The 22,654-nt window shown below is 45.2% G+C and overlaps 3 protein-coding genes across 7 annotated transcripts in view; 2 read left to right on the forward strand and 1 right to left on the reverse strand.

Moving 5' to 3' along the window:
• Window positions 1-5,481, forward strand: COIL (coilin). Its single transcript, XM_015879661.2, has 7 exons — window positions 1-288; window positions 837-1,932; window positions 2,727-2,813; window positions 3,191-3,238; window positions 3,832-3,907; window positions 4,753-4,841; window positions 5,260-5,481. Exons 1-7 carry the CDS (start codon window positions 38-40, stop codon window positions 5,347-5,349), a joined length of 1,737 nt encoding a protein of 578 aa, XP_015735147.1. The 5' UTR covers window positions 1-37; the 3' UTR covers window positions 5,350-5,481.
• Window positions 3,494-22,654, reverse strand: part of DGKE (diacylglycerol kinase epsilon) — a 24,545-nt gene continuing 5,384 nt past the window's right edge. Inside the window, exons 8-11 of one of the 4 annotated variants that reach the window (XM_032448243.1) lie at window positions 22,565-22,636; window positions 21,850-21,977; window positions 21,314-21,425; window positions 3,494-9,433 (exon numbers count right to left, since the gene is read on the reverse strand). In XM_032448243.1, the coding sequence (XP_032304134.1) occupies window positions 9,422-9,433; window positions 21,314-21,425; window positions 21,850-21,977; window positions 22,565-22,636 (324 nt within the window). In that variant the 3' untranslated portion in view covers window positions 3,494-9,421. Of the gene's footprint in view, window positions 9,434-15,255; window positions 20,861-20,883; window positions 21,103-21,243; window positions 21,473-21,849; window positions 21,978-22,564; window positions 22,637-22,654 lie in introns of those variants that run through there. The other 3 variants (XM_015879662.2, XM_015879663.2, XM_032448244.1) reach the window with 3 other exon arrangements.
• Window positions 6,189-14,976, forward strand: TRIM25 (tripartite motif containing 25). 2 transcript variants are annotated; one of them, XM_015879654.2, is made up of 9 exons: window positions 6,189-6,897; window positions 7,414-7,509; window positions 8,001-8,234; window positions 8,747-8,903; window positions 9,507-9,590; window positions 10,027-10,092; window positions 10,396-10,422; window positions 10,697-10,807; window positions 11,397-14,976. In XM_015879654.2, exons 1-9 carry the CDS (start codon window positions 6,214-6,216, stop codon window positions 11,927-11,929), a joined length of 1,992 nt encoding a protein of 663 aa, XP_015735140.2. In that variant the 5' UTR covers window positions 6,189-6,213; the 3' UTR covers window positions 11,930-14,976. The 2 variants fall into 2 exon arrangements, with proteins under 2 accessions (XP_015735140.2, XP_015735139.2); XM_015879653.2 differs by having other exon boundaries at window positions 6,191-6,897; window positions 10,682-10,807.

Below are 22,654 nucleotides of genomic sequence, written 5' to 3' on the forward strand. Positions count from 1 at the left end.
TCAGGCCGCCGTCCCTCCTCCCCTCCCTGCCCCCAACATGGCGGCTGCTGTCGGTTCCCCGCTCCGGCTGCGGCTGCAGTTCGATTTCCCGCCGCCGGGCAGCCCTGGCTGCGCGCTGTGCTGGCTGCTGCTGGAGCCGGGTCAGGCGCGGCTGGTCACCGACCTGCTCAGCATCATCCGGCACCGATTCGGCTTCAGCCGCCGGGCCCGGCTCAGCCTGTTCTTGGACGGGGCGCTGCTGCCGCCCACTGAGAGCGCCCGGCTCGTGCGGGACAACGATGCGCTGCGGTACGACGGGATGGGAGATTTTGGAAAGGGTCCAGAGGAGGGACAGGAAGATGATCAGGGGGCTGGAGCACCTCCCCTATGAGGACAGGCTGAGGGAGTTGGGTTTGTTCAGCCTGGAGAAGAGAAGGTTGCGGGGTGACCTCATTGCAGCCTTTCAATACCTGAAGGGAACTTACTCCCAGGAGGGGAGTAAACTCTTCGAAAGGGCTGACAATAGCAGGACACGGGGAAATGGTTTTAAGTTAAAAGAGGGAAGATTTAGGTTGGATGTTAGGGGGAAGTTCTTCACTAGGAGAGTGGTGAGGCACTGGCACAGGTTGCCCAGTGAGCTGTGGGTGCCCCATCCTTGGAGATGCTCAAGGCCAGGTTGGACGGAGCCCTGGGCAACCTGATCTAGTAAAGGTGTATGTTTGGTGGCCCTGCCAGGCAGGGGGTTGGAACTACATGATCCTTGAGGTCCCTTCCAACCCGGGTCATTCTGTGTGATATGGGGGCGGTGTGAGCGCAGTGTGAGCGCGGCTGGATGCTGTTTGTTTGTGTCTCTTTAGGGTGACGCTGGAGGAGATCACGGAGGAGCGGTGCGAAGAGACGGATGGAGAGTGCCGGGCACAGAAAGGTGATAAAACAAGGCACAAACGGCGGCAGAAGGAGCGAGAGGAGGAAAAACATCAGAGGGAAAAGAGGAAGGAGAAACGTGAACCAGAGTGTTCGTCCGGCAGAGAGGACAGCGCCGGGGATGGATCCGACACCAGGAAGAAATCCAAGAAGAGAAAGAGAAGGGAAGAGAACAGCGGGATGGTTCCAGAGGGGAAGAAGGGCAGAGCCCCGAGGCTGCAGAAGGCACCGGCAGCCAAAGCAAAAGATGGGCAGCAGGCAGTGCTACCTGTGTCAAAGGCGGCCCATAAACGGGTGGGCAGCGCTGCTCTGACCCCCAGTAATCGGACACTGGAGGCCCAGAAGCAGAGGGTGGGAACGTCGGAGTCCTCCAGCACATCGTCCGACAGTGACAGCGCTGAATCAAACGTAAAGCAAAGTAAATCCTCACACAGACCTGCAGCAATGGTGCTTCCCAGAGACAAAGCACAACCTGCAGTGACTGCTGCTGCTTGTAAGCAAATGTCGAATGCTAAACGTGGCAGTAAGGATGCAGGTAGTAAAAACGCTAAGAAACCGCAGTCCTCCAGTTCAGATTCGGACTCAAGTTCCGAGGATGAAGGAGCAGCACCAGCACAAGGCAGAACTGCAGAGCAGGCGCTGCCCAACAGCACAGCAGTGGCACAGACTGGGGCCATTGGGGCTCCCAAAGCCGGGAGCTCTGAGTCTGAGTCCGACAGTTCCGATTCAGAAACACTCGTCATTAAAAAACCTGCAGCCAATGCTGGACTGAGTAATTCCATAGCAAGAAACGGCTCCAAACAGTCACCAGCAGGAGTCCAAGGGCTGGCTGCTGGGCTGGGGCGTGGGAGGGGGCGTGCAGCGGGAGCGGGGAACTTCTGGAGAGGACCGAGGGGCCGCGGGTTCCGGGGGATGGCGAGGGGCTGGGGCAGAGGAGAAAGCACGGGCTTCTTCTATAGCTACAGCAGTGAAGGCCAGAAACAGAGGCAGCTGGATGAAGCTGTGACAAACACCCCTGTTCCTGTCCAGGTGAGTGACTTACGCAGTCATTGACCAGCTCTCTGTCACAGCCTTAACTGTATAATTAAGTACAGCGTGAGGGTAATTTGGAAAAGCTGAAGAAAGGTAAGTAGGGTAAAGGCTGATAGATCTGAACACGGTACATTTGATGTTTGCAGTATATGTCCTGCAGAAGAACTTATGAAACAATAAGTGATTGTATTGGTGGAATAATTGCTATGGGCAACTTGGAATGAAGGCACAGCGCTGTTCATAGCAGAGTGCAGCTGAGATGCTGATCCGCCAGCAGGTGGCACTGGAGGTGGAGTGGAGGGAGACTGCAGCCAGGTTCTGTGATCCACAGCAGCTCCCTGAGCAACCACAGTAGTGGTGTTGGCAGCATCTGGAGGACTGCTGTTAGTGGCTGTAATTGCAGTGCTGGGATGGATGGAAACTTGGTGGTACTAAGCTGCAGATGTGCTACCCTGGGTGGGCAGCCTGTCATTCTTAGACAAAATGCCGTCCTTTGGGTGAACTTTGCTCATTATGCACTCGTTATAATACCAAAGCACACCTCCATCCCCAAAGATGCCCACCCCAAGGAACAACTGCCCTCACTGAGCACTGCTCTGAATTCTTTAGCCTGTACCTTTAAAACCTCTTCCCCCCCCCCCAGGTGAGATTCACACACTTGGTTACACTGAGAGCTTTTATGGGAAACTCATAAATCTCAGTGGAGTTGTTTGTGACCCAGCACACGTGTGCCAGGTTGTTATTCTCAGCTCTTTGCAGACTGAATTTATCAGCAGCTCTTTGTTTTGCAGAATGCTGTGGATGTCCCCAAGAGAGACTACAGCGTTCTACCACTTCTAGCTGCCCCACCACAAGTGGGACAAAGAATTGCCTTTAAGGTAAGGATCTTTGGAAGTACTGAACGTCAGTAGGTCAGCGCTGTTTCACTTGGGCCCTGTAAGTTTTGCAGGGAACCATACACAGTCCTGCCAGCCAAAAGCCTGTATCAATAGGTACACTTCCAAATAAAATGATTTTTTTTTTTAAAGAAGCAAAGAAAACTGAAATAATTGCTGCTGAGGAGACTGGACTTTTCTCCATGATCTCCTTTCACAGCCTGACCTGAGCAGGAACCCTTCAGAGCAGTGAGTCCTGGCAGGCTGTGATAGGCACTGGGATCTGGGTGCCTTGGTTTCTGTGCTTCCCATTGCTGAAGGAGCTGTGCCTGGGGAAGGGATCAGGAGAAACCGTCATTAATTTGTGTTTCTTTCAACAGCGCTTGGAACTAAATGAAAACTACAGCCCTGAAGTTTCATCCTATAAGGTACTGGTTTTGCTTCCCGCCTTAATTCCCTGAAACAACTATTACGTGGGGTAGACTTCCGTATGTTGAGGTTAGATAGTATTGTTCTTCCCATCTCATGCCACTCTGCAGACTATTCCTGTTGCAGCAGTAACATCAAAACTCTAAAACCTGAAACTAATTGAACATGTGAAAGGTGTAGCAGTTAATCGAAAAGCAAAACAATGAGTATAGGGCATTTATGACCATTGGTGTCTTAGAGATAACAAACAGGTCTTCAAGGAGAAAACTGGAGCTGTATTTGAGTACATTGCTCTTAAAAGTCAAGACAAATTCCTGATCCTGGTGTAAGTAAATTCAGCATCTACTTGAAGTAACTTGGCTTCTAGGCAGGCCGTGATTTAAACTACAGCATGGTCAGTGATGGTATCATGAGTTTATCTGTGCCAGGAAGTGCAGATTGCTTAATTTTAATGGCTTGCAGATTTTGTATATATATAGAGAAAAAATGAGCAAACACTTCCTGTAATTGTAATCAGAGTGGCTGTAACATGGAATGGTTATCCAGCAATGAATTATATCCTATCTGATTCTTTTCTTGTTCCCTTATGAAGGAGGGGAGAATAATCAGTTGGAATGCTGATAAAAAACAGATTGAGCTTGAGATCCTTTCCTCATCAGCAAGCCAAAGTACGTACCCTGGACACTGCATGCTTGTTCTGTGCATCACTTGGGGAGCAGCCAGTGTGAGACATGCTGCCTGTTTGGGGAGTGAATCCTCTGCTTCTTTCTTAAGCTTCCTCTTCCCTGCTCACTCTTTCCCTCAGAAGTCTGTTTAAATTGGGCAGTTTTGATGCTTGCTAGTCTTTAAGTTGCTCATATAAGGTTGCAAAATGAGATTTGTCTCATCCTCATCACTGTGCCATTTCCTGACAAATTAATTTGGCTGTACGAAATTCCAGAGAACACGTTAGGTCCCATTGCTGTTTGTTTGTGAGGCTGTGGAAGGAGCCCATGCAGTGACCCGGCAGCAATGCTGTGTGCAGCACCTGACCTTTATATTGGTGGGAATGAGTCATTAGTGGAGCATTTTCTCATGTTTAGGCAGCGTATTTTGATGAATTTTCTCAGGCACACGATTTTATTAGATAACCACCTTACTTTTAGTGTGTAGAATTCAGTTCTCAGCAGATGCTGTTAGAGTTCCAAAAGCTGAAATGCAATTCAGAAGATGCTGAGAGCTCATCCCACACCGGCTGATAATGTGAGACACCCTTACTGTGCTGTGATAAAGGCTGAGTGCAGTGACGTTATTCTTATAGCTGCGCTGTCTGCCTGAAGGAATGGAGGCTGTATTATTGCAGCTGCTTGGAGTAATGGTTTAACAAAAAACCACATCCTAACAAACAAACAAATAAAAAGATCCCCACACATCCAACTGTGCTTGACCCAGCTCTATAAATACGGTAAAAATGTAAACATTTTCCTGTCTGTTTATACTAACTAAGTGGGTTTTTTTGCTGTGTTTTCAAAAGTTGCTAAAGAACCAGGGAAGTTTGATCTGGTTTATCAGTCTGCAGATGGGGCCGAGCTGATAGAATACGCTGTGCCTCAGGACACAAAGGTACGTGCCTGCCTTGTTCTGAAGGCTGCCGCGTGGTTGTGCTGACACGTTTCCCTGCTTTACAATGCTGTCCTTTTATAATGGAGCGTTTCATTAAAGTAAATGAAAGCAAAAATAATCCTTTCTAACAAGAATGGGAATTATCATGAGATAATAAACTCTTGCGTATTATTTCAGTTAATTAGACTCAGAAAGTCACCACTTTGTGTAACTTTTTGGCTCCACGAACCTCCATGAGGTTCTGGTTTTCCTACCTGCACATCAGCAGGTTAAGGCTGATGAAGATCACTGAATTGGAGCAATGATCTGTGACCTTTGTTCTGTGCTGCTGCTGTTCACATCCAAACAACTTGTGATGCAGAAGAAATTGCACCTGCCTGTACACCTTGTACGCGCTAATGTTGGATTTTGCTTCCAGATAACTGAGAGTTGGGATTCGCTGATTGAGCCCAGATTGATCGTTGAGCCTCCAATGAATGGATCAGGCACTGAAAACGGAGCAGTCTGAGATGTGAACACGAGTAAATCCTTGTGTGGACTTGTTTCATGAGATGCTGCCGTCCAGTTCTGAGGGCAGCAAATGCGCTGCTGGTTATTTTCCATAAATGGTTTTAAAATAAACACTGTTTTCTTAAGAGATGGTTTTGTGTTAATCCAAGAATGCTTTGTTTGTTATAGATTTAATGTAGGTTTGATTTATTTTTTTTAATAGAATCTTAGTTTTTATATTCTACTTTTGTGAGTGGCAAAACTGGAATAGTTTGATAGAAAATATAAATGATGACCTTGTGCTGTGTTTGTGGCTCTGCTGCTGTGTCCTGTTTTGTCTAGAGCAGCGTAACTGCTATACAGAACTTGTTGTAAGGATCATTAAAATCCAGCATTGAAAGAAAAATATATTGACGTCCATGGTTCTTTACTGCAGAGCATGACATGAATGGCCAGACCTTACAGTTCTATACAGGGTTCACCTGAAAACATCAAGAAAAGTTTAAGGATTTTATGCTTCTGTAATTTAGAGAGGAGGATAAACAGTGTTGGTGACAGAACTCAGCCTAGAACCAGCACAATACAAACGAACCCAGACAAAACGGTGTCCCAGCGTGTTCAGCCGAGTGTGCTCTGAAACCTTTACAGCCGAACCCTTTTGCCCTTTCAGTGTTGAAGTGTCAGTGCTGCCTTTGCTCAGAACAACGCAAGAAAACCGCACACACGTACTTCGCCGGCTCGGTCCGCTCCAGCGCCCGCACGGATCGCAGCTCCCCGGGACACCGCAACCCGCGCTGCTTCCCCGCCTGCCCGTCCCGCCCCGTCCGCCGCCCCCGCTGGGCTCAACCCGGGGCGGACCCGCCGCGCCCCTCGAGGCGGGGAGATGGTTCGTAATTTTACGGAAATCCGCAGCCCCAGTTTCGTTTCCTCGGGGTCTGGAGGCAGCAGCGGGATAATGGCGTCGATGAGCAGAACTAAGTCGGAGCCGAACCTGTTGGAGCTGGAGGAGGAGCTGACGTGCTCCATCTGCCTCTGCATCTTCAACGTCCCCGTGACGGTGCCCTGCGGACACAACTTCTGCGCCTCCTGCCTGGAGCTCACCTGGGCCGGCCAGGTGCGGGACTTGAGCTGCCCTCAATGCCGCGCCACCTTCCCGAGCCGCCCGCAGCTCCGCAAGAACACGGTGCTGTGCCGGGTGGTGGAGCAGATGCGGGGCAGCGGGACCGGGGACGGCAAGGAGGACGATGAGAGCGAGGAGGAAGAACGGGAGGCGGCGACCCTCATCTACTGCGACAGCTGCCTGCAGGCGGCCGCCACGCAGACCTGCCTCACCTGCATGGCTTCCTTCTGCCCCGAGCACCTGCGGCCGCACCACGACAGCCCGGCGTTCCGCGACCATCGGCTGTGCCCGCCCGTGCGGGACCTGCAGCAGAGAAAGTGCCCGCAGCACAACAAGCTCTTTGAGTTCTTCTGCAGCCAGCACGGCTGCTGCATCTGCTCGCTGTGCCTGCTGAGCCACAAGCCGTGCCACACCAGCACGCTGCAGGAGGCCAAAGATAAAACCGAGGTGAGAACGGGGCAGCCCCGAGCTGAGCTCCCTGCAGACACTCCCTGGGGCGATCTGCCCAGATACCGGGATTAACTTAAGACAGCCCCTCTGACTTCGCTTAGCAGCATTCCTCAGATGCGATCCAATCATATCTGAGAACAAAAATCCTCTGTCACAACGAGGGGTGAACAGCAGTATTTACCCAGTGCCCGAAGTCCAGGCTAAGAGCTAAAGCAAAGTTTATTTGCAGCGCTGGGAGCTGCTCCGCTGATGAAAGAGTTCTCCTTATCAGCAGTGACTCAAGGACGCCCATCTTGCTTTTGGAAAGGTGTGGCTATGGGGGTGCTGACCCCACAAACTGTGTGCGTGCACGACAGCACTGCTAAAGGAGCAATGGGTTTTAAACGGGTGGTACTGAATGCTTACAGTGGTTATCAACAACTCCCTACTGTGATTCTTACTCCAGTAACCATGACCCGACTGACAGCATGGCAACGCCTTTTCTAAGCTGCTCTCTGCTCTCCTCTTTTGCAGGCTGCACTGAAGAAGAGGCTGGTGGAGCTGCACAACCAGAGTGAAAGATCCGTGCAAGCAATGAACTCTGTGAAAACAATCCAGAGTCAAGCTGCTGTAAGTTACAGCGCTGTTTGCTTGGTGTGTGCTGGCTCCTGAATGTTGTTTGTGCTCTTGTGGCAGTCCTTGTACTGAAACTGCCTTGTCAGGAAGAAATCTCACTGAGAAGGATCAGAAAAGAGCCGTTTTGGCAGCTCCCTAAGGATGGGAACAAACACAGCCTCCTTACAGGGGTGGTTCGCACCCACACGGGAGTAACTGAGATGAACCCATCCATTCCCACTGCAGCACAGATTGTGCATCTGTGCAGCCCAACCTAAAGCAGCAGTGAGTAGCAACGGCTGCACTACAGCAGAAATGTGGGAGAGCTCTTTTCCACAAGTGAGCACAGCTCAGCCCTGCTCTCACCTGATGGCCGGGGTTGGTGTGTGTGCTGAGAGCTTTTCTATTGCCAGTTGTGAGTAATTGGAGTTTACATGCCCACAGTAGCAGCGCTTTCCCCCTAACTTGGTTTGAAGCCAGTTTCTGCCTTTTTGTGTCTGCTCCAGGAGACAGCTGCCAGAAAGCGGGATCTGCTGAGAGCTGAGTTTATGGAAATTAAAGCTTTAATTGAAGAAAAAGAAAACCAGACCCTAAAAGTAGTTATGGAAGAAGAAAAAAGAGTTTGCAATAAGTTCGATTACATATATAAAATTCTGGGAAGTAAGAAGAATGAAATTCAGTCTCTGAGAGACCAGATTGAGATGGCACTGACCGAAGGGGATGACGTTCTCTTTTTAAAGGTAACGTGTCCTTTAGGTTCAAATCTGATTCTTTGGGGTTTTAGAATATAGATTCATAAAGAACTGCCCTGGTCGTCCTGCTTTCCAAATCCTTTTAGTCAAATGATAAAGCAGTCACATGCAAGAACCTCCTATAACAAGATGTACTGATAAATACACAAACACGAGTGAAAGAGCACTGGAACAAAGTGCTGTCTGCGATTCCACCTCTCCCCAGTTCTGCCACTATTTCTGCTGTGTGCAGAAAGGCCACTGAGGGAGAGAACTCGTCTCCATGAGGAGGAGTTACATCTCTGTGCTGCGAGGCAGAGCTTTCTTATTGCTCCAGGTATCAGGAAGTAACGCTTATGTGCTGCTGAGCTGCTGCTGAAATTGTGCCACGGCTTTGCCTGATTGTCACCTGTGCTCTTTTGCATTTGAGATAAATGCCCAAAACTCAGCCCATTTAAGGTCACCTGCTTGTATTTCTCACACAAGATGGTCTGCATGAGATTTTCCGTTTCTCATTTCAGAGAGCAGCAGCGCTGCAACGAACATCAATAAAAGAGGCCTTTGTCCCAGTAATAGAAATGGACCACAACATGATACACGCTGCTTATCAGTCTGCCATTAACCTTAAAGATGCTGTCAAACTTGCAGTGAATGCGTCTGTGGATAAAAGAACGGATGGTATTGTATCACTGTGGGAACCGGCGTTTTATGCCTCAGCTTTGAGCTCAAATGAGAGAGATTCCCCCTCCAATCCAAACATAAAAACTAGAGCAGAAAATAGAGCCAATCGATACACTCTGTGTCTTCCAACTTTCACGATCCTCCACTTCCAGACAAAAATGTGTAGTCTGGGCTGAACTATATGCAAACAGAATGTGCTGGTGCCTCTTTTATCTGTACTTGGATAAGTTACGAGTATTGTGGTACTGTCCTCTGGCACAGCCCGTCCTTTATTGTTTAAAGTAATTCACATTTTTATTATGTAGTAGGGTTGGATGCAGTCAGGATATAGATTAAAGAGGGAGGCGTAAAATGCCTTAAGAGTGATAGAAGTACGGTTAAACAATTGTAAATGTACTGATGGTGTCAGTTTTGTAGAATAAAGCTCTACTTACCGAGTTAAGCAGCAGCATCTCCTGGATCGGGGCACGGGTAACTGCTGTGCATGTCCATTTCTGCCGAGTGTCACTTCAGTTCTAATCACACACCTGAAAAAGAAGATTGTTTGTGCTTTACTCTTCTTGGCAATACAGACCATAATGTGAAACATTGCTCTTGCAGCCAAACCACCACCTGGCAAAACGAAGCCCCCTTCAGTGCCTTCCACAAACAAACCCGTTGTTAAAAAGAAGATTGCTGCAGACTGTAAGTATTGAAGAACATCATCCTCTCCTAAGCGCAGCTTTACCATTACAGAAGAGTTCAAGCAGATACCACACAGCTTTCTGCTCGGGTGGCGATTCAGCAATTATGTGTAATGAGCACCTGGGCATGGGAAGGGCAGGATGTTTTGTGCTATTTGGTGATGGATACAGTGTGAGCTGCAATCTGCACACATTCAGTGCTGTGTTACCTTCAGCATGCACGTGTGCTTGTAGTAGTGTCAGGGTGGATGGCAAAGTGAAGCCGAGCCTCCTCACCCTCTGGTTCCTGCAGTGTCTCACTGCTCTTCTGCCTTGCTATGCATTGGAATATTCCTTTTTTGAATTGCGCTGAACATCTTGCTTGCTTCTTCCATGGACTTTTATGAAACGAATTCTGCTTATGAGCTAATTGTGTTCTGTTTTTTTCCTCCTCAAAGTGCGTACTCACAGAGAGAAAATCCCTCCCTCCCCTAAGATCACTGTGCTGGAGGAGACAGATACCCGTAAGTAGCGATTAGAGGCAGTCTCCAACATCTCAATGAGCAGATTGCTTACACGCTAAGGCTGCCACTTCCCCTGATGTGTTCCAGCCTAGAGCAGAGTTTAAGCTCCTTCTGGGTTGATGACCCTCTGAAATGGGAGGCCAATAGTAGGCTGTGTTTCCTGTGTAGTATTCTGGTATGGGTGGCTTCAATGTGCTCGGCTGTCAGCTTTATCTACTGCTGCAGTTCCATGAGGAAGAGCCATGATGATGGTGTTACAGTTGGCAGAGTAGAATAACAGTTAACTTTTTTTTTTTTTTCCAGAGGACAAAAAGAATCCTGTTAAACCCGGTAAGTTCAGACCTTCAAGGTACTTACTCTGATTCTCATTGACTGCTCTTAAAATGGCAAGCAGATGATTGCTAATGGTATATTATTAAAGGAGTATAAAACTTGACAAGACAGCGAGCAACCTGAGCTGATATTGAAACTAGCCCTCCTTGCAGCACACTGCTACATCAGATGACTCCAGCCTGAACCTTGCTGGTTCTTATAAGGATGTGGAGTTTCTTCCCAACTGGACAAATTCTCTTTTCTTCTGTCAACACAGCACCAAATGTGGGAGCACCAAACGTGGGAGCACCGGGCACAGGAGCACCAAATGCTGCAATTGCTGTTAAAGTGAAAGAACTAATAACCAGCTTCCTGAAAAGACCCAGAGAGGAGCTTATGCAGTGTAAGATACAAAGCATTACACTATTCAAAGATGAGCTTTCTTATTGCTTATTGCCGTGTGAGTTCTGTGGTCACCCGACAAAAAGACTTGTGAAGGGTTTGGCTAGGTAGAAGACCTTTAGTTGGTTATAAAATGGTTGTTACAAGTTCTGAAGCATAAGGAGGTGGGAAGTTTAGCTTATTTTAAGTGATTCTTTTGCCAACTGAATCAAATTAATCTTCAGTAGCCTGGTATTTCTCAGAGGGTTTTGTCAGTAACATCTTTTGGTTTCTCCCAAATGACTGAATTAGGGGAAGTCCAGAAATGCAATGAAACCCACTGTGTTTTTCTTTGGAATTAGAAGTAGGCTCTATGTGTGCCCATAGAAGCATTGATATCCTTTCACTGCCAGATCAGCAGTCTCCCTCTGCTGCCAGCATATGTTTGGGTGGTGAGGGAAACCCATGGGGACATAGGAAGAGAGGATGCTTACCCACTGCTGCCTGCCTGCTCAGTGACACAGAGCTGCGGGTAATCCCAGCAGCTATTACTGTGAATAAACCAAAGTGCATTGATCTTTATTACCTTCTTTTGATTCATGACTTTGTAGATGCCGCTAACATCATGCTGGATTTCAACACAGCTCACAACAAAGTGGCTCTGTCTGAGAGATACACCAAGATGTCTGTTTCAGACACCCTGCTGAATTATAACCACCACCCTCAGCGTTTCACCGACTGTCCCCAAGTGTTGGGGTTCCAGTTCTTCAAGAGAGGCATCCACTACTGGGAAGTGGAACTGCAGCAGAACAACTTCTGTGGCATTGGCATCTGCTATGGCAGCATGGGGCGGCAGGGGCCGGACAGCCGCCTGGGTAGGAACAGCAGTTCATGGTGTATCGAGTGGTTTAACTCCAAAATTTCAGCCTGGCATAATGATGTTGAGAAGTGCTTACCCAATACAAAGGCTACTAAGATCGGTGTGCTGCTCCACTGTGATGGAGGGTTCGTGCTTTTCTTGAGTGTCGAGGAAAAGCTTAACTTGATCTATAAATTCAAGGCCCAGTTTACTGAAGCTGTGTACCCTGCCTTCTGGTTATTTTCCAGTGGCACTGTTCTCTCTCTATGCCAAATGAAACCATAAGTTCTGGTACCTTCATTTGGTTTGCCTGGATACTGACATGCAGATAATCACTCCTTGCAGCAACCCATCTTTGTAGCTATAGAATGTACGTTCAGTTCATAATCCATGTTCTTGCTTGTTTTAGTCTAAGCAGTGTCAAAGATAGTGGGTTGTTATTTTTTGGTTTTTTTTTGTGCGTTTTGGTGTTTTTCTGTCTTGTTTTTTCTTCCAATGACAATTAATGACCCTTATATAGTTTAGGGTATTGGATGATTCTATGGCCTGCATTGCTAACACCTTTAAATGCTGATTTAGTAAAGTGATGACAGTAAAAACCACAGAGAAAGGATCTGCAAAAACTACACTGTCCTTCCAAAAGCAAAGCTATGATACAGCTCATTGGCAAATGCCTTCAGTAGCTGCTGTAGATTCTGCAGTTGCTGTAAAGGATCTCCTGTGTTCCACAGGTGGCAATGACCATTTGAGAAGGAAATAAGAGAGATTCCCTGAAAACATTTCAGGCTTTGAGGTTGGTTTCAGTTTTGCATTAACCTTTTCTCTATATTCAGACTATTGTCTGCAGCCAGGATTTACAATGTGTGTTCTCAGTGTGTACTTTCTGCTGAGGCGGAACAGAATGAATTGTTGAAAGAGGTAAATTCAGGTCTTGTGACACTCAGTTGTAAAAGTCATTGCAACAAATCTCATTAGAGACTTTTAGAGCTGATGGATAAGACAGAATCACAGGGTAATAAATGACAGTGAATGTATCACAGGGAGTCTTTGGGAAGAAATCTTGTGTAGCAGCGTGGATCTGTAATAATAGTCTGTGGGTTGAAGCATTCTGTGTCATGTCTGACCCAGAGGGTGCTTCACATCTTCACAGTGAAGGCTCTTTGGAGTATTTTTTTGTGTTGAGGAGTTCAGGGAGTGTATTTCTGGTTCGCATAGGAGCATAAAAGTGCTGTTCACTTACAGAAGTCTCCTATCATAAAGCTTTTCCTCCTTGGAAGGCATATTTTAATTTGCTTGGTTGGTAGAGACTGGATTTCCTGCGGGGTGGTTATGTTACTGTGACTCTGATTTGAGGAGCACAGTACACAGGGAGTGCTGTTTCCTCTGTGTGTGAAGCCTGCTGGCAGGGAGGTCTGTCTTTTGAAACATATGGGGAATTAGTACAAGAGGGAATAATACACTTCCATCTCCTCTGAAACAGATCTTGAATTCTCCTGGTCTTTGTTGGATTGTGGAATGTTTCCAGAAGTCCTCATCATGTGCAGAGGAATCTGTTCCTCAGCTTTTCTTAATTACAACTTTTAAACAATCAGCAGGCAGTCAAGGTATTTGGATCTCCTAGTTATTGAGCCTGTACCTTGGTGATGCCTCTGGACTTACTGTGCTAGCTCTATTTCTTGGAGTACCCCATGAAGAACAATGGGGTATGACATATGACATATGTCATAGGACAGAATTCTTGGACTCCAGTGGGTTTTAGTATGTGCTGAGAAATCAAACACAAAGCTACTGCTGACAGTTTGGAAGGGAACTGTCAGAATGCTCAAAAGAACCTCTGACTACATTTCATGTTAGTCAAAGTGTTCTAAAGGGCGACTTGTAGGAATTTAGGCTTTGTTGTCTTTGGTTACTTGGTTTGAAAGCTCACTGTACTTTGCAAAGGACAGCATCGTTCTGATTCCATTCCTTTGTCCAGGGTGGTATATGGAATTGATGCTGGATCTAAACAGTGTGACTGCTGTCTTTGGAATGGTTTCTATCTCAAGTACCGCCCTTCCAATGCACAGTTGCACTGAAACACTTTGAAAGGTGAGGAAGGAGGATGGGTCCTGTTAGGAAGCAATAGTGCAGCCAGAACCTCTTTTTCCTGCATTTCCAGCTCTCCAGTTGTGGGGACATGAGCAGTTTCATCTGAGAAATCCTGTCCATGAGCTGCTTGGCCATGGCACAGGGCTGCAGATTCACCCAGTGGGATGCTGAAGGAGTATCCTGTCCCCTTTTTATGAGGAAAAAAGGTACTCCAGGGGCTTGGGCAGAGGAGAAACTCCAGCTCTTCTGTTACTCTTGCTCCTTGGATCTCAAAAGGGTGTCAACATTAACCTCTACGTCTTTGGGCTTGCTTTAGCCATAGCATAAAGTGACACTCAAACTAAGGACAGAAGAGCTCTTATTCTGCCATGACGGACAAGGATGGATTCTTTACATGTGACATTAGTATGTACCATGTAAGACACGTTCTGGTTTACCATGAGCATTGAAACAAGCCTGCTGCTGTACTACAAGGAGTTCTTGTTTTTTGCTCTGTTTTTGTGCCAGAAACAAACCAGAATGGTAGAATGAGGGTCTGTTAGTTTGGAACAAGAGAAATGAACAGCTGAGTTGCCACGCTTCTGAAAACTGGTATTTCAGATATCTCTGGATTTATCAGAACATCGGGGCTGATATAATGTTAGAGTAAAATATTAGTTACAGCATGATAAGTAATGGCTCAGAAAAGCTAGTTTTCTGGTTTTACTCAGCCAGTAACACTATCACAGCTACAATGGTTTTAAATAAAACATAGATAATAAGCATGGATTTCAGTTATATTTCTCTAAAGAACTTGACTTAATCAGTCTAGAAAGAAAACGAATCCTGGTGTTAATAAAACCATGAGTATGATTTGCATACTCAAAGTGATTATACATACTCATTTGCATATTGATGTACAGGTGACAGTAACTGCTGAGACCCTTACACACCACATGCCTTAGTTTGTATTCATTTCTCCTCAGTGCAACACATCAGTAATACTCTACAGTTAGGAAAGCAAATGCTTGTTGGTGTCCCCATGTGCCCGTAGCACTGCTACCAGCCACGTGCTACAGTGCATACGGGAGATGCTCTGTGACGCAGCATTTCAGCTCAGTGTGTTTGTCAGATGCTGATTTTGTGCTATTTGTTTTGCTGTCACACCTCTCATCTTTCAGATGTTGTTGTTTCAATCATCTTGCTGAACTGTTGGTTTGTTTTTCAATTAAAATAATTAAATAAAAATTCATTGTAAACCCAAACTTGAAGGGTTTTCCTCTGTGCTCAGACCTGAAGGAAGCAGTGAGAAAAGCAGCAATAAAGGTACTGTTGTGTTCAGATGGCTGGTATCTTATTGCCTGACTGGGCAAATGGCACCAAAGCAGGGAGAACAAAATGGGTGGGATGTGTGTTCCATCCAGTGCCTGCAACTGTGGGAACCACACGGCCCCACAGCCACAGGGATGCACGGCTCGGCTGCAGGCCGCTCTGCAGCTTCCAGAACTCACCTTTGCTTCTGTATATAGTGAGAAACAGAAAAAAACGGAGTTTAAATACTTTAATCCACACACTTTAGACCACAGATAAATACAGTACAAACAACAGAACAGCAAAACAGCTCATTAGGAAACTCAGTAGCAGAGTCAGTGCTTTGAAAACCTGTAGTTGCAAGGCTCTGAAGATGGAGCTGGCCTTCCTCCAAAGAGCCTCAGGGAGCCCAAGTCACAGTATCAGGCTGCAGTACAGCTGGCTACAGACAGGAGGTTTCAGTTTCAGTTCTTCACTTAAGGCGGGTTCGGGACCTGACAGTGAGCTGTGACTGCACTGAGGTGTGGCTGTTATAGGCAGAACCTCACCCAGGCAAATAACACCAATTGCCCCTATGTATGACTGGAGGGAACATGGCAGTAGCTCACAGGGCAGCACCAGCATCACCTGCTTCAGAAACAGTTAAGCCAATGAGAACTGCAAACAAAGCAGAGCTGTGCAGGAAGCTCCAGAATCACCCAGGACACAGCTCAGCTGCTGGCAGTGAGGGCTGCAGTCCCACCCACTTAATCACTCCTTCGTCATCTGCCTTATTTTAAACAGCAAAGGAAAAACAATGTGGCATTTAAGAGCATCACGATGTCAAGAACCACGTAACAACTCGCCTTCTGAATGTGCATTGGAGGTTCAGTGCTATGCTGCAAGAGCTCACACGGCTTACAGCAACGAGTTTGGCTCCAAGATCTGCTTCTGGGTATGCAGAGGGAACACACAGGGCTTTTGTTGAGGTTGGGCACCTAAACTGCACCATAAGGAAATAACTGTTTCATGACCATTCCTGCTTCAGAGAAACAAAAAACCCACCCAGTCCTAAACATCTTTCTTGGTTGATCGAACTGTTCACTATTTCCCCTTTTGGTCTATTACTTGCATGCTAAGCTCATTTTTTCCTTATTTAAAGCAACTCCAGAACACGCACACACACCCAGGACAAACTCCCAGTATCACAGTACTTCCAAGCTGAAAAACTACTTTTCTTTTCTAAACCTCTAACACGCTGGTATTTTCTTGCCAGCATTCCTTACTGCAGTTACAGCCCCACAGAGTCCCATTCGTACAGTAATCTGAGCACTCATCACCAAATAGGAATAACTACTATACAGCTGAAGTTACAAGCTACAAAAATAAAAACCCATTCTGTTCAACTATAAAAACCCTGGAAAGAGGAGATGGCTGGAGGTGCTCAAGGATTACAGCGTGGGTAGGTGACAAAATGGCTTCTGAGGGATGTAAACTTCAAAGACTCAGAATGCAACAAACTGTACAAGCTCCCACTTACCCTCCAGGAGAAAAGGATTTATGCTGAAACCTGCAAACAAGTTGCAAATGAAGCAGTGCAATAATTAGATACAGAAATAAGAGTTTACAGCACAGTAAACAGGGTACTATTAATAAGTAAAACTTTAAATACATTCATACTTTCAAGCAGTAAAGGCCAGATCCTCAGCCAGAGCAGGACAGCATAACATCACTAGGTTTAATGGAGGCATGTGGCTTTTACTCCAGCTGGTCTGTCCCTGAGATTCCCCAAACCTGCACTGGGTATTCAGCACTGTTAGTGAGATAAAGGAATTTTGGTCACTCTGTGCCTTTAGAACAATGCCTAAACAATGCTGCAATACAGAACCTGTAGATCCTCCCAGTACACCTAATTGCTAAATGACCTCTGCTGTTTCCTTCCTATGCTCAAGATGCAGCCATAGTGTCTCAAAGCAAAAATCAGAGCATTTTTAAGTGGTTCACATTCAATGGGATCAGTGATGCTACTCCTGTTTTAAATCTAAGGAAATCCTTGTCTACTCCTGAGTACAATCTTGCTTCTTTTTTAAGAGAACTGCAAATACTGCTAAGCATGAGATACAGAACAAAGCATTTTCAGTTAGAACATGTGAAGGTTCCTAAGCGCCCTACCACCCATAGATGAACCAGCCAGGTCACAGTGCTGCTCTTCCAAAAAGCATTCCGAAGTAAAAAAAGAAGCATTATAACATTCATACTGTTATGCTGATTACAGCTAAGCTACAGTGCTTTAAGTTGGTTGCTTTAACCAGTTAGATACAATAATATACACTAAAAAAAGCTGTGAGCATCAGTGCGTGTAACGTGGAGGCTGAAGGAATGGGCTGAACTGAAACAAGAACCTTCAACTCCTGGTTCTGAGAACTTGTGGAGGATGTGGACATTCATCCCCAGCAGCTGAAAGCAAAAACTGTGCTATGAGAAAAGGTCTGGGGCTGGGAATGCTGCACCTGAGGTGCCCACTCTAATACCTTCCAGGTATTGTCTGAGTAAATCAGCAATTGAGGCAACTGAACGTGCCAACAAGGTGGGCTGCTGTGTGAAACCATTCCAATGTGCTTTGCTGACAAGTCAGCCAGCATAAAGCAAGGGAGAGCTCAAAGTGCAGAAATGCATAAAGAAGTCAAACAAAGCCTAAGACAAAAAGCTGTGTTTGTATGGAAATGCACACATACACCCTCCTCTACAGACAAACAAACTAGGTTGGAGCCATGCAGGAAGCTGTGCACAGGCTCTCCTTCAGTTTGCTGTTTGCATTGCATGGGACTGGGAACCTACAGCAAATAATGCTACAGGATCTGACCAAGCTTCTGTAACGCCAGCGTATGCTGCAATCAAACTTCAAGATCAACTCCGTGTAACCACTTTTAAGTGCTTGACAATTTCTGTTATTATTCACTCTCTACATTTTACACAAGGTTACACCTTATGAAGACTGCCAGAATAAACTACTCATTATTTGTCATTATTTTTCCTCAATATTAACCAGTAAGAGGGTGAGGAAGAATCCTGTACAGGACATGAGACCCAGCTGCAGAATACCCTCTTCTGGGTAAACGATGTACTGCAGTACTGTGAGGTTTATGGTGCTTTCAGGGAGCTACCTGTACAGCAGCTGTTTGTACTGGTGCTTCCTGCACCAACAACATTAAAACAAAAACGTGCTGTGACTTTAAAACTGCTACATGTCAACATTAATCAGCTACAGCTATATTACTGTTACAGAAAGTAATTTATGTCAGCTTTACAATCTGGGAGCCCACTGCTCACATTTACTTGTAGAAACTGGACTTAAACAGTCCCATAAGAATAACTCAAAATAACTATATTTGCAACACAGTGCAAAAGAGGACACGTTGAAATGAAAGGATGGAGTGCAGGAAGCAGCAACACTTCCCAATGGATTCTGGTGCTAACATCTGCTTAAAGAGCTTTTATTGTTATGCATATGACAATCTATAGTTGCAATAGAAGGATGACCACATGCCTGGTTGGAAACTGGACACAAACAGCGTATTGTCCACACAGTAAATGCAAATTTACATGAAGCTCTCCATGTCTGTAACAGCTCAGCTTGCTCCCTATTGCTTCCTGCTCTCACCAACACTCACTTTGTGAAACAAACTTCTTAACTCCCAAATAAAAACAACTTTCCTCTAGAAAACTTCTGAAGCTACAAACTGAAACTCCACAACAAAACCAAAAAGTGAGGCTAACAGGCCTATCTAACATTGCGTGTCTTTGTGTATTTTAAATACTTTTTACATAGACTTCTCTGTATTTACACACTATAAAACAATTAAGGTGAAGTGTGGGAGGCTGATATGAGACATTTACAAATGGGGTCTGCCTTACAGTTCATTGTATTCCAATCACATTTCCAGATGACTATGAGCGCACAGATAATCAGTAGTATTTTCAGATCTAGCACATACACTTCCCAGAAAGAATACGAGCAATTTTGAAATGCCCTCCAGATAGGATTTACAATTAAAGGTTTTAAAAATACTAACCTCACCAAGGCTGTAATAAATTATTTTAAAATATAAATAGTTCATTCAGTGTTAATGCAAACCTCATTTTATAGATTGCTGAAAAGCAGCTTCTTCTTAAAAACTCAGTGTTGACCTACCTTACCTAATGGTATCACTCACTCAGCATAAAGAATAAATGGAAAACGATGGGGGAAATTTGACAAAAGCAGCAACATTTAAAGTTCAGGCCCCTCAGCTCCTCTAACATCCTCCACTTATGCAGAATGCATTCAGCACAAATTTTCTTCTTCAATAACTCAACTGGACTTCACTGAATAACTGGTTACAGACTTCAGATCTTAACTCATAGCTCTCACCTGCTGCAGGTTTAAAATACCTATAAGAGGGAAAACAAAATAGGAAGCAGGTTTTCACTTCTGTTAACTGTGAAGGTGTTTCCAGCTGAGAAGCTTCAGATATGTCAAACTCACAGTATACAAGTATGCGCTCTTAACCTTTAATATGAGTATAAGCCACTTAGTTTTCTAACCCTATGCTCACACGGGGAATGATGACTCAGGGCCGACAGAGATCTCTGATTCCTTGAGGGCCAGTCAGAAACCAAATGTTTCATTTCCCCTCCAGTCCAATGATATGTGTGAACAACAGAACCCTCTCACCTCTGCAAACATAGCCAACCTCCTCAAACTGCACCGGTTCACAGATGGACTTGCTACCAATTGTTTTCAGGTAATAGAAAAGCAAGACCTCTAAAAACCACTTAAAACCCCTAAGCATTTGCCAACTATCATTACTTAAAACCATCCGATATATATTTTTAAACAGACAGCTCCTTTGACAAGCTTTCCTCCAGCAAGCCTCCTTCAGAACTAAAATGCATTGCTATTTACAGAAACTACAATTAATCTCTCACTGAACTGAAGCAGTCAGTCAGAGGATCATTCAGTGCAAGTCATGGTACAACTATTTTCAAGCTGCATTTTGGATAGTTGGGCTTACAAAGCCACTAAGAGTCATTTGCTAACATACCCTTCCCAGAAACCTTTGGTCCGGTAACATCTTACTTGCAAAGTGCCTTCCCAAGAGCCTCCACATCCTTCACAATCTATAAGATAAGTACTGCACAAGCAGGTACACCAAATTCATCCTGCTCCCAAGAGATGGCAGCCAGGTGCAGGCTGTCCTCAGAAAAAACAGCTCACATTCTACTTATGCTGGTTTTCTGTTCTGGAACAGTTCCTGGGAAAAAAGAAGAGGTGGAAGCAGGCTGAACTCTCAGCTGTTCTCCTTTCCAAGGGTATATATTTTGTGCATCCAGTATGTGCAGAAGATGTAATTCAACAGCAAGGAAGAACTGCAGCATCTGGCCCTTCCCTCCCATTACAGTAACTCCTCCAGCTGGAGAGGCTGGGTACCACCGCCAGTCTGAATGGTAAAACAACTGCAGTAATTCAGCTGTGAAAATGCTCATGAATGTGAAAGCATGGCTTCCTCCACCCTTATAAATCCACAAGTATGAACCTTACAGCATAATCCTTAAGTTAGATTAGGCATTCTCAGTGTTTTTCATGGGTTGAAGTTCTTCACGGTATTATGTCGCATCCCACAAAATCTATACATCTTCATCTGTCTGTTCTCTCGCATGCTCTTGCTCAGACATGCTGGATGCGTCGTCATCTGTTTGTTCACCCAAATGATACAACATCAGTGCATGTGTCTTATGAGTTATGGTAACAGTGCATGGCCCCTGAGCCCACGGCTCTCCGTCCACCTGCATTGGCATCTTTGAACTCTTCAAGATCAGCTGGTGTTAAACAGAAGAACACACAATCACAGCAGTTCAATGTAGGTCTGCAGATACCTTTTTAAACTACAACATACTGATGCTGCACAGTTTGAGACTTGCAGGAGAGAAACTTAGTACATAATCTGTTGTACTTATAGGCCACCAACCACAGGAACAGAGGTTGTTAATGATGCATATCAGCTTTTACTAAGGCAAGAAACATTCAGCTCAGCTGCAAACTGCAACTTCAGGCCATACAGAATCACACAGAATCACACAGAATCACAGAATTACCCGGGTTGGAAGGGACCTCAAGGATCATGTAGCTCCAACCCCCCTGCCCAGCAGGGCCACCAAACATACACCTTTACTAGATCAGGTTGTCCAGGGAGTGCATACAGCCGAGTGCATGAAGCTTTATGCTGTGTACTGAAAAAGACTTAGGGAAACACATTCATAAATACTACTTACCCTCACTGTATGTGCCTGCCCCAGACGAACAGGATTTGCTAGCTTCACCTGAATCTGAGCACAGTGGAAGGAACCATGAACTCCAACAACTTCCAGAAGTCCATCATCGTGTCTATGAAGTAAGAAAGCGGGCTCTTTTTTTAGGGAGGCTTATGAGCTCTAAAACACACATCCAAACATTACAGTCTTTCACTGTTGTTACCATGGAGAAGACAAATGTTAGTATTATTTATTTCTCCTGAGCAGTAGGTCACACTGAGCAGCAAGGAAAGCTGCACAAAAGCAGGTCAAATACTGAGCAATACTCCAGCTGGTTTTCCCTACCTAGCTACTGGCAATTACAGCTATATTACATTCTCAGACTTACAGTGCATGTTTAAGGCCCTTGGTGGATTTCAGTCCGTTACTAATCCACAGAAAAACAAAAATGGCTTTTTTTCCTGTACATTTTGGCAAAGAACTTTGTCCAAATAATTTTTGGAAGCTTAGCCTTATAAGCATTTTAAGGGAACTATAAAATACATTTGTATGTGTACCTTGCCAAGGGATAAGGTTCATCACCCATTCCTTCCCAGAGCCTACAGCCACCTCCCCAGTATCCAATGTTCAGGACTATAATGCCTTCCAAATTGGGTAACTCGATTCTCTCACCATCCAACTCTAGCTTTAAAAGAGAAACAGAAGTCAATTATCACATTGCAAATTCAGAACTGCAAGAAATGCCAATTATTCTCTTTATCTATTTAATACTTACTCACGAAGAAGAAAAAAAAAACCACCACCACAAAAACAGTTTGTGAGCTGAACTGACCCTGTACAAACAGAGCGTGTTTTCTTTTCATACTTAAGAAGACTTGTGATTTTACAACAAGATCAATATGTTGTGCTTTCACAGCTTGTAATCAATTTCTGTTAATAGAAAACACAAAACAAACAAAACAACACAAAAAACCCCCTTGTTTATGTAAGCCTCTGGTGCAGATTTTAACTCAGTCTCTGGAGTTGAACTGAGACCTGAGCCAAGACCAGAAAAAAATTCAGGAATTCTCTGTAAGCTCAAAGGCACGAATTCCATGAAGGCAGCTGCAGATAACAAAGGGACTTGAATACGAGAAAAACTCCACACTGTGCAGAGCTATCCTTACACTAGTGTCCTTACACAGTAACCTGCAAAATTTTTCTTTTCCTTTCATAAGGTAAATCTTCATACTCCGTTATTTGCCCACTAAATAAGCAAGTTAAAAAACTTACCTCAACTTTCTTGTTAAGATCTTTACATTCTTGTACTAAGCAGTCTTTGGTTCCATAAAAAAAATAAACAGCCTATAAAAAACAAGGGGG

This window comes from Coturnix japonica, chromosome 18, assembly GCF_001577835.2.
Source record: "Coturnix japonica isolate 7356 chromosome 18, Coturnix japonica 2.1, whole genome shotgun sequence".
Classification (NCBI taxonomy): domain Eukaryota; kingdom Metazoa; phylum Chordata; class Aves; order Galliformes; family Phasianidae; genus Coturnix; species Coturnix japonica.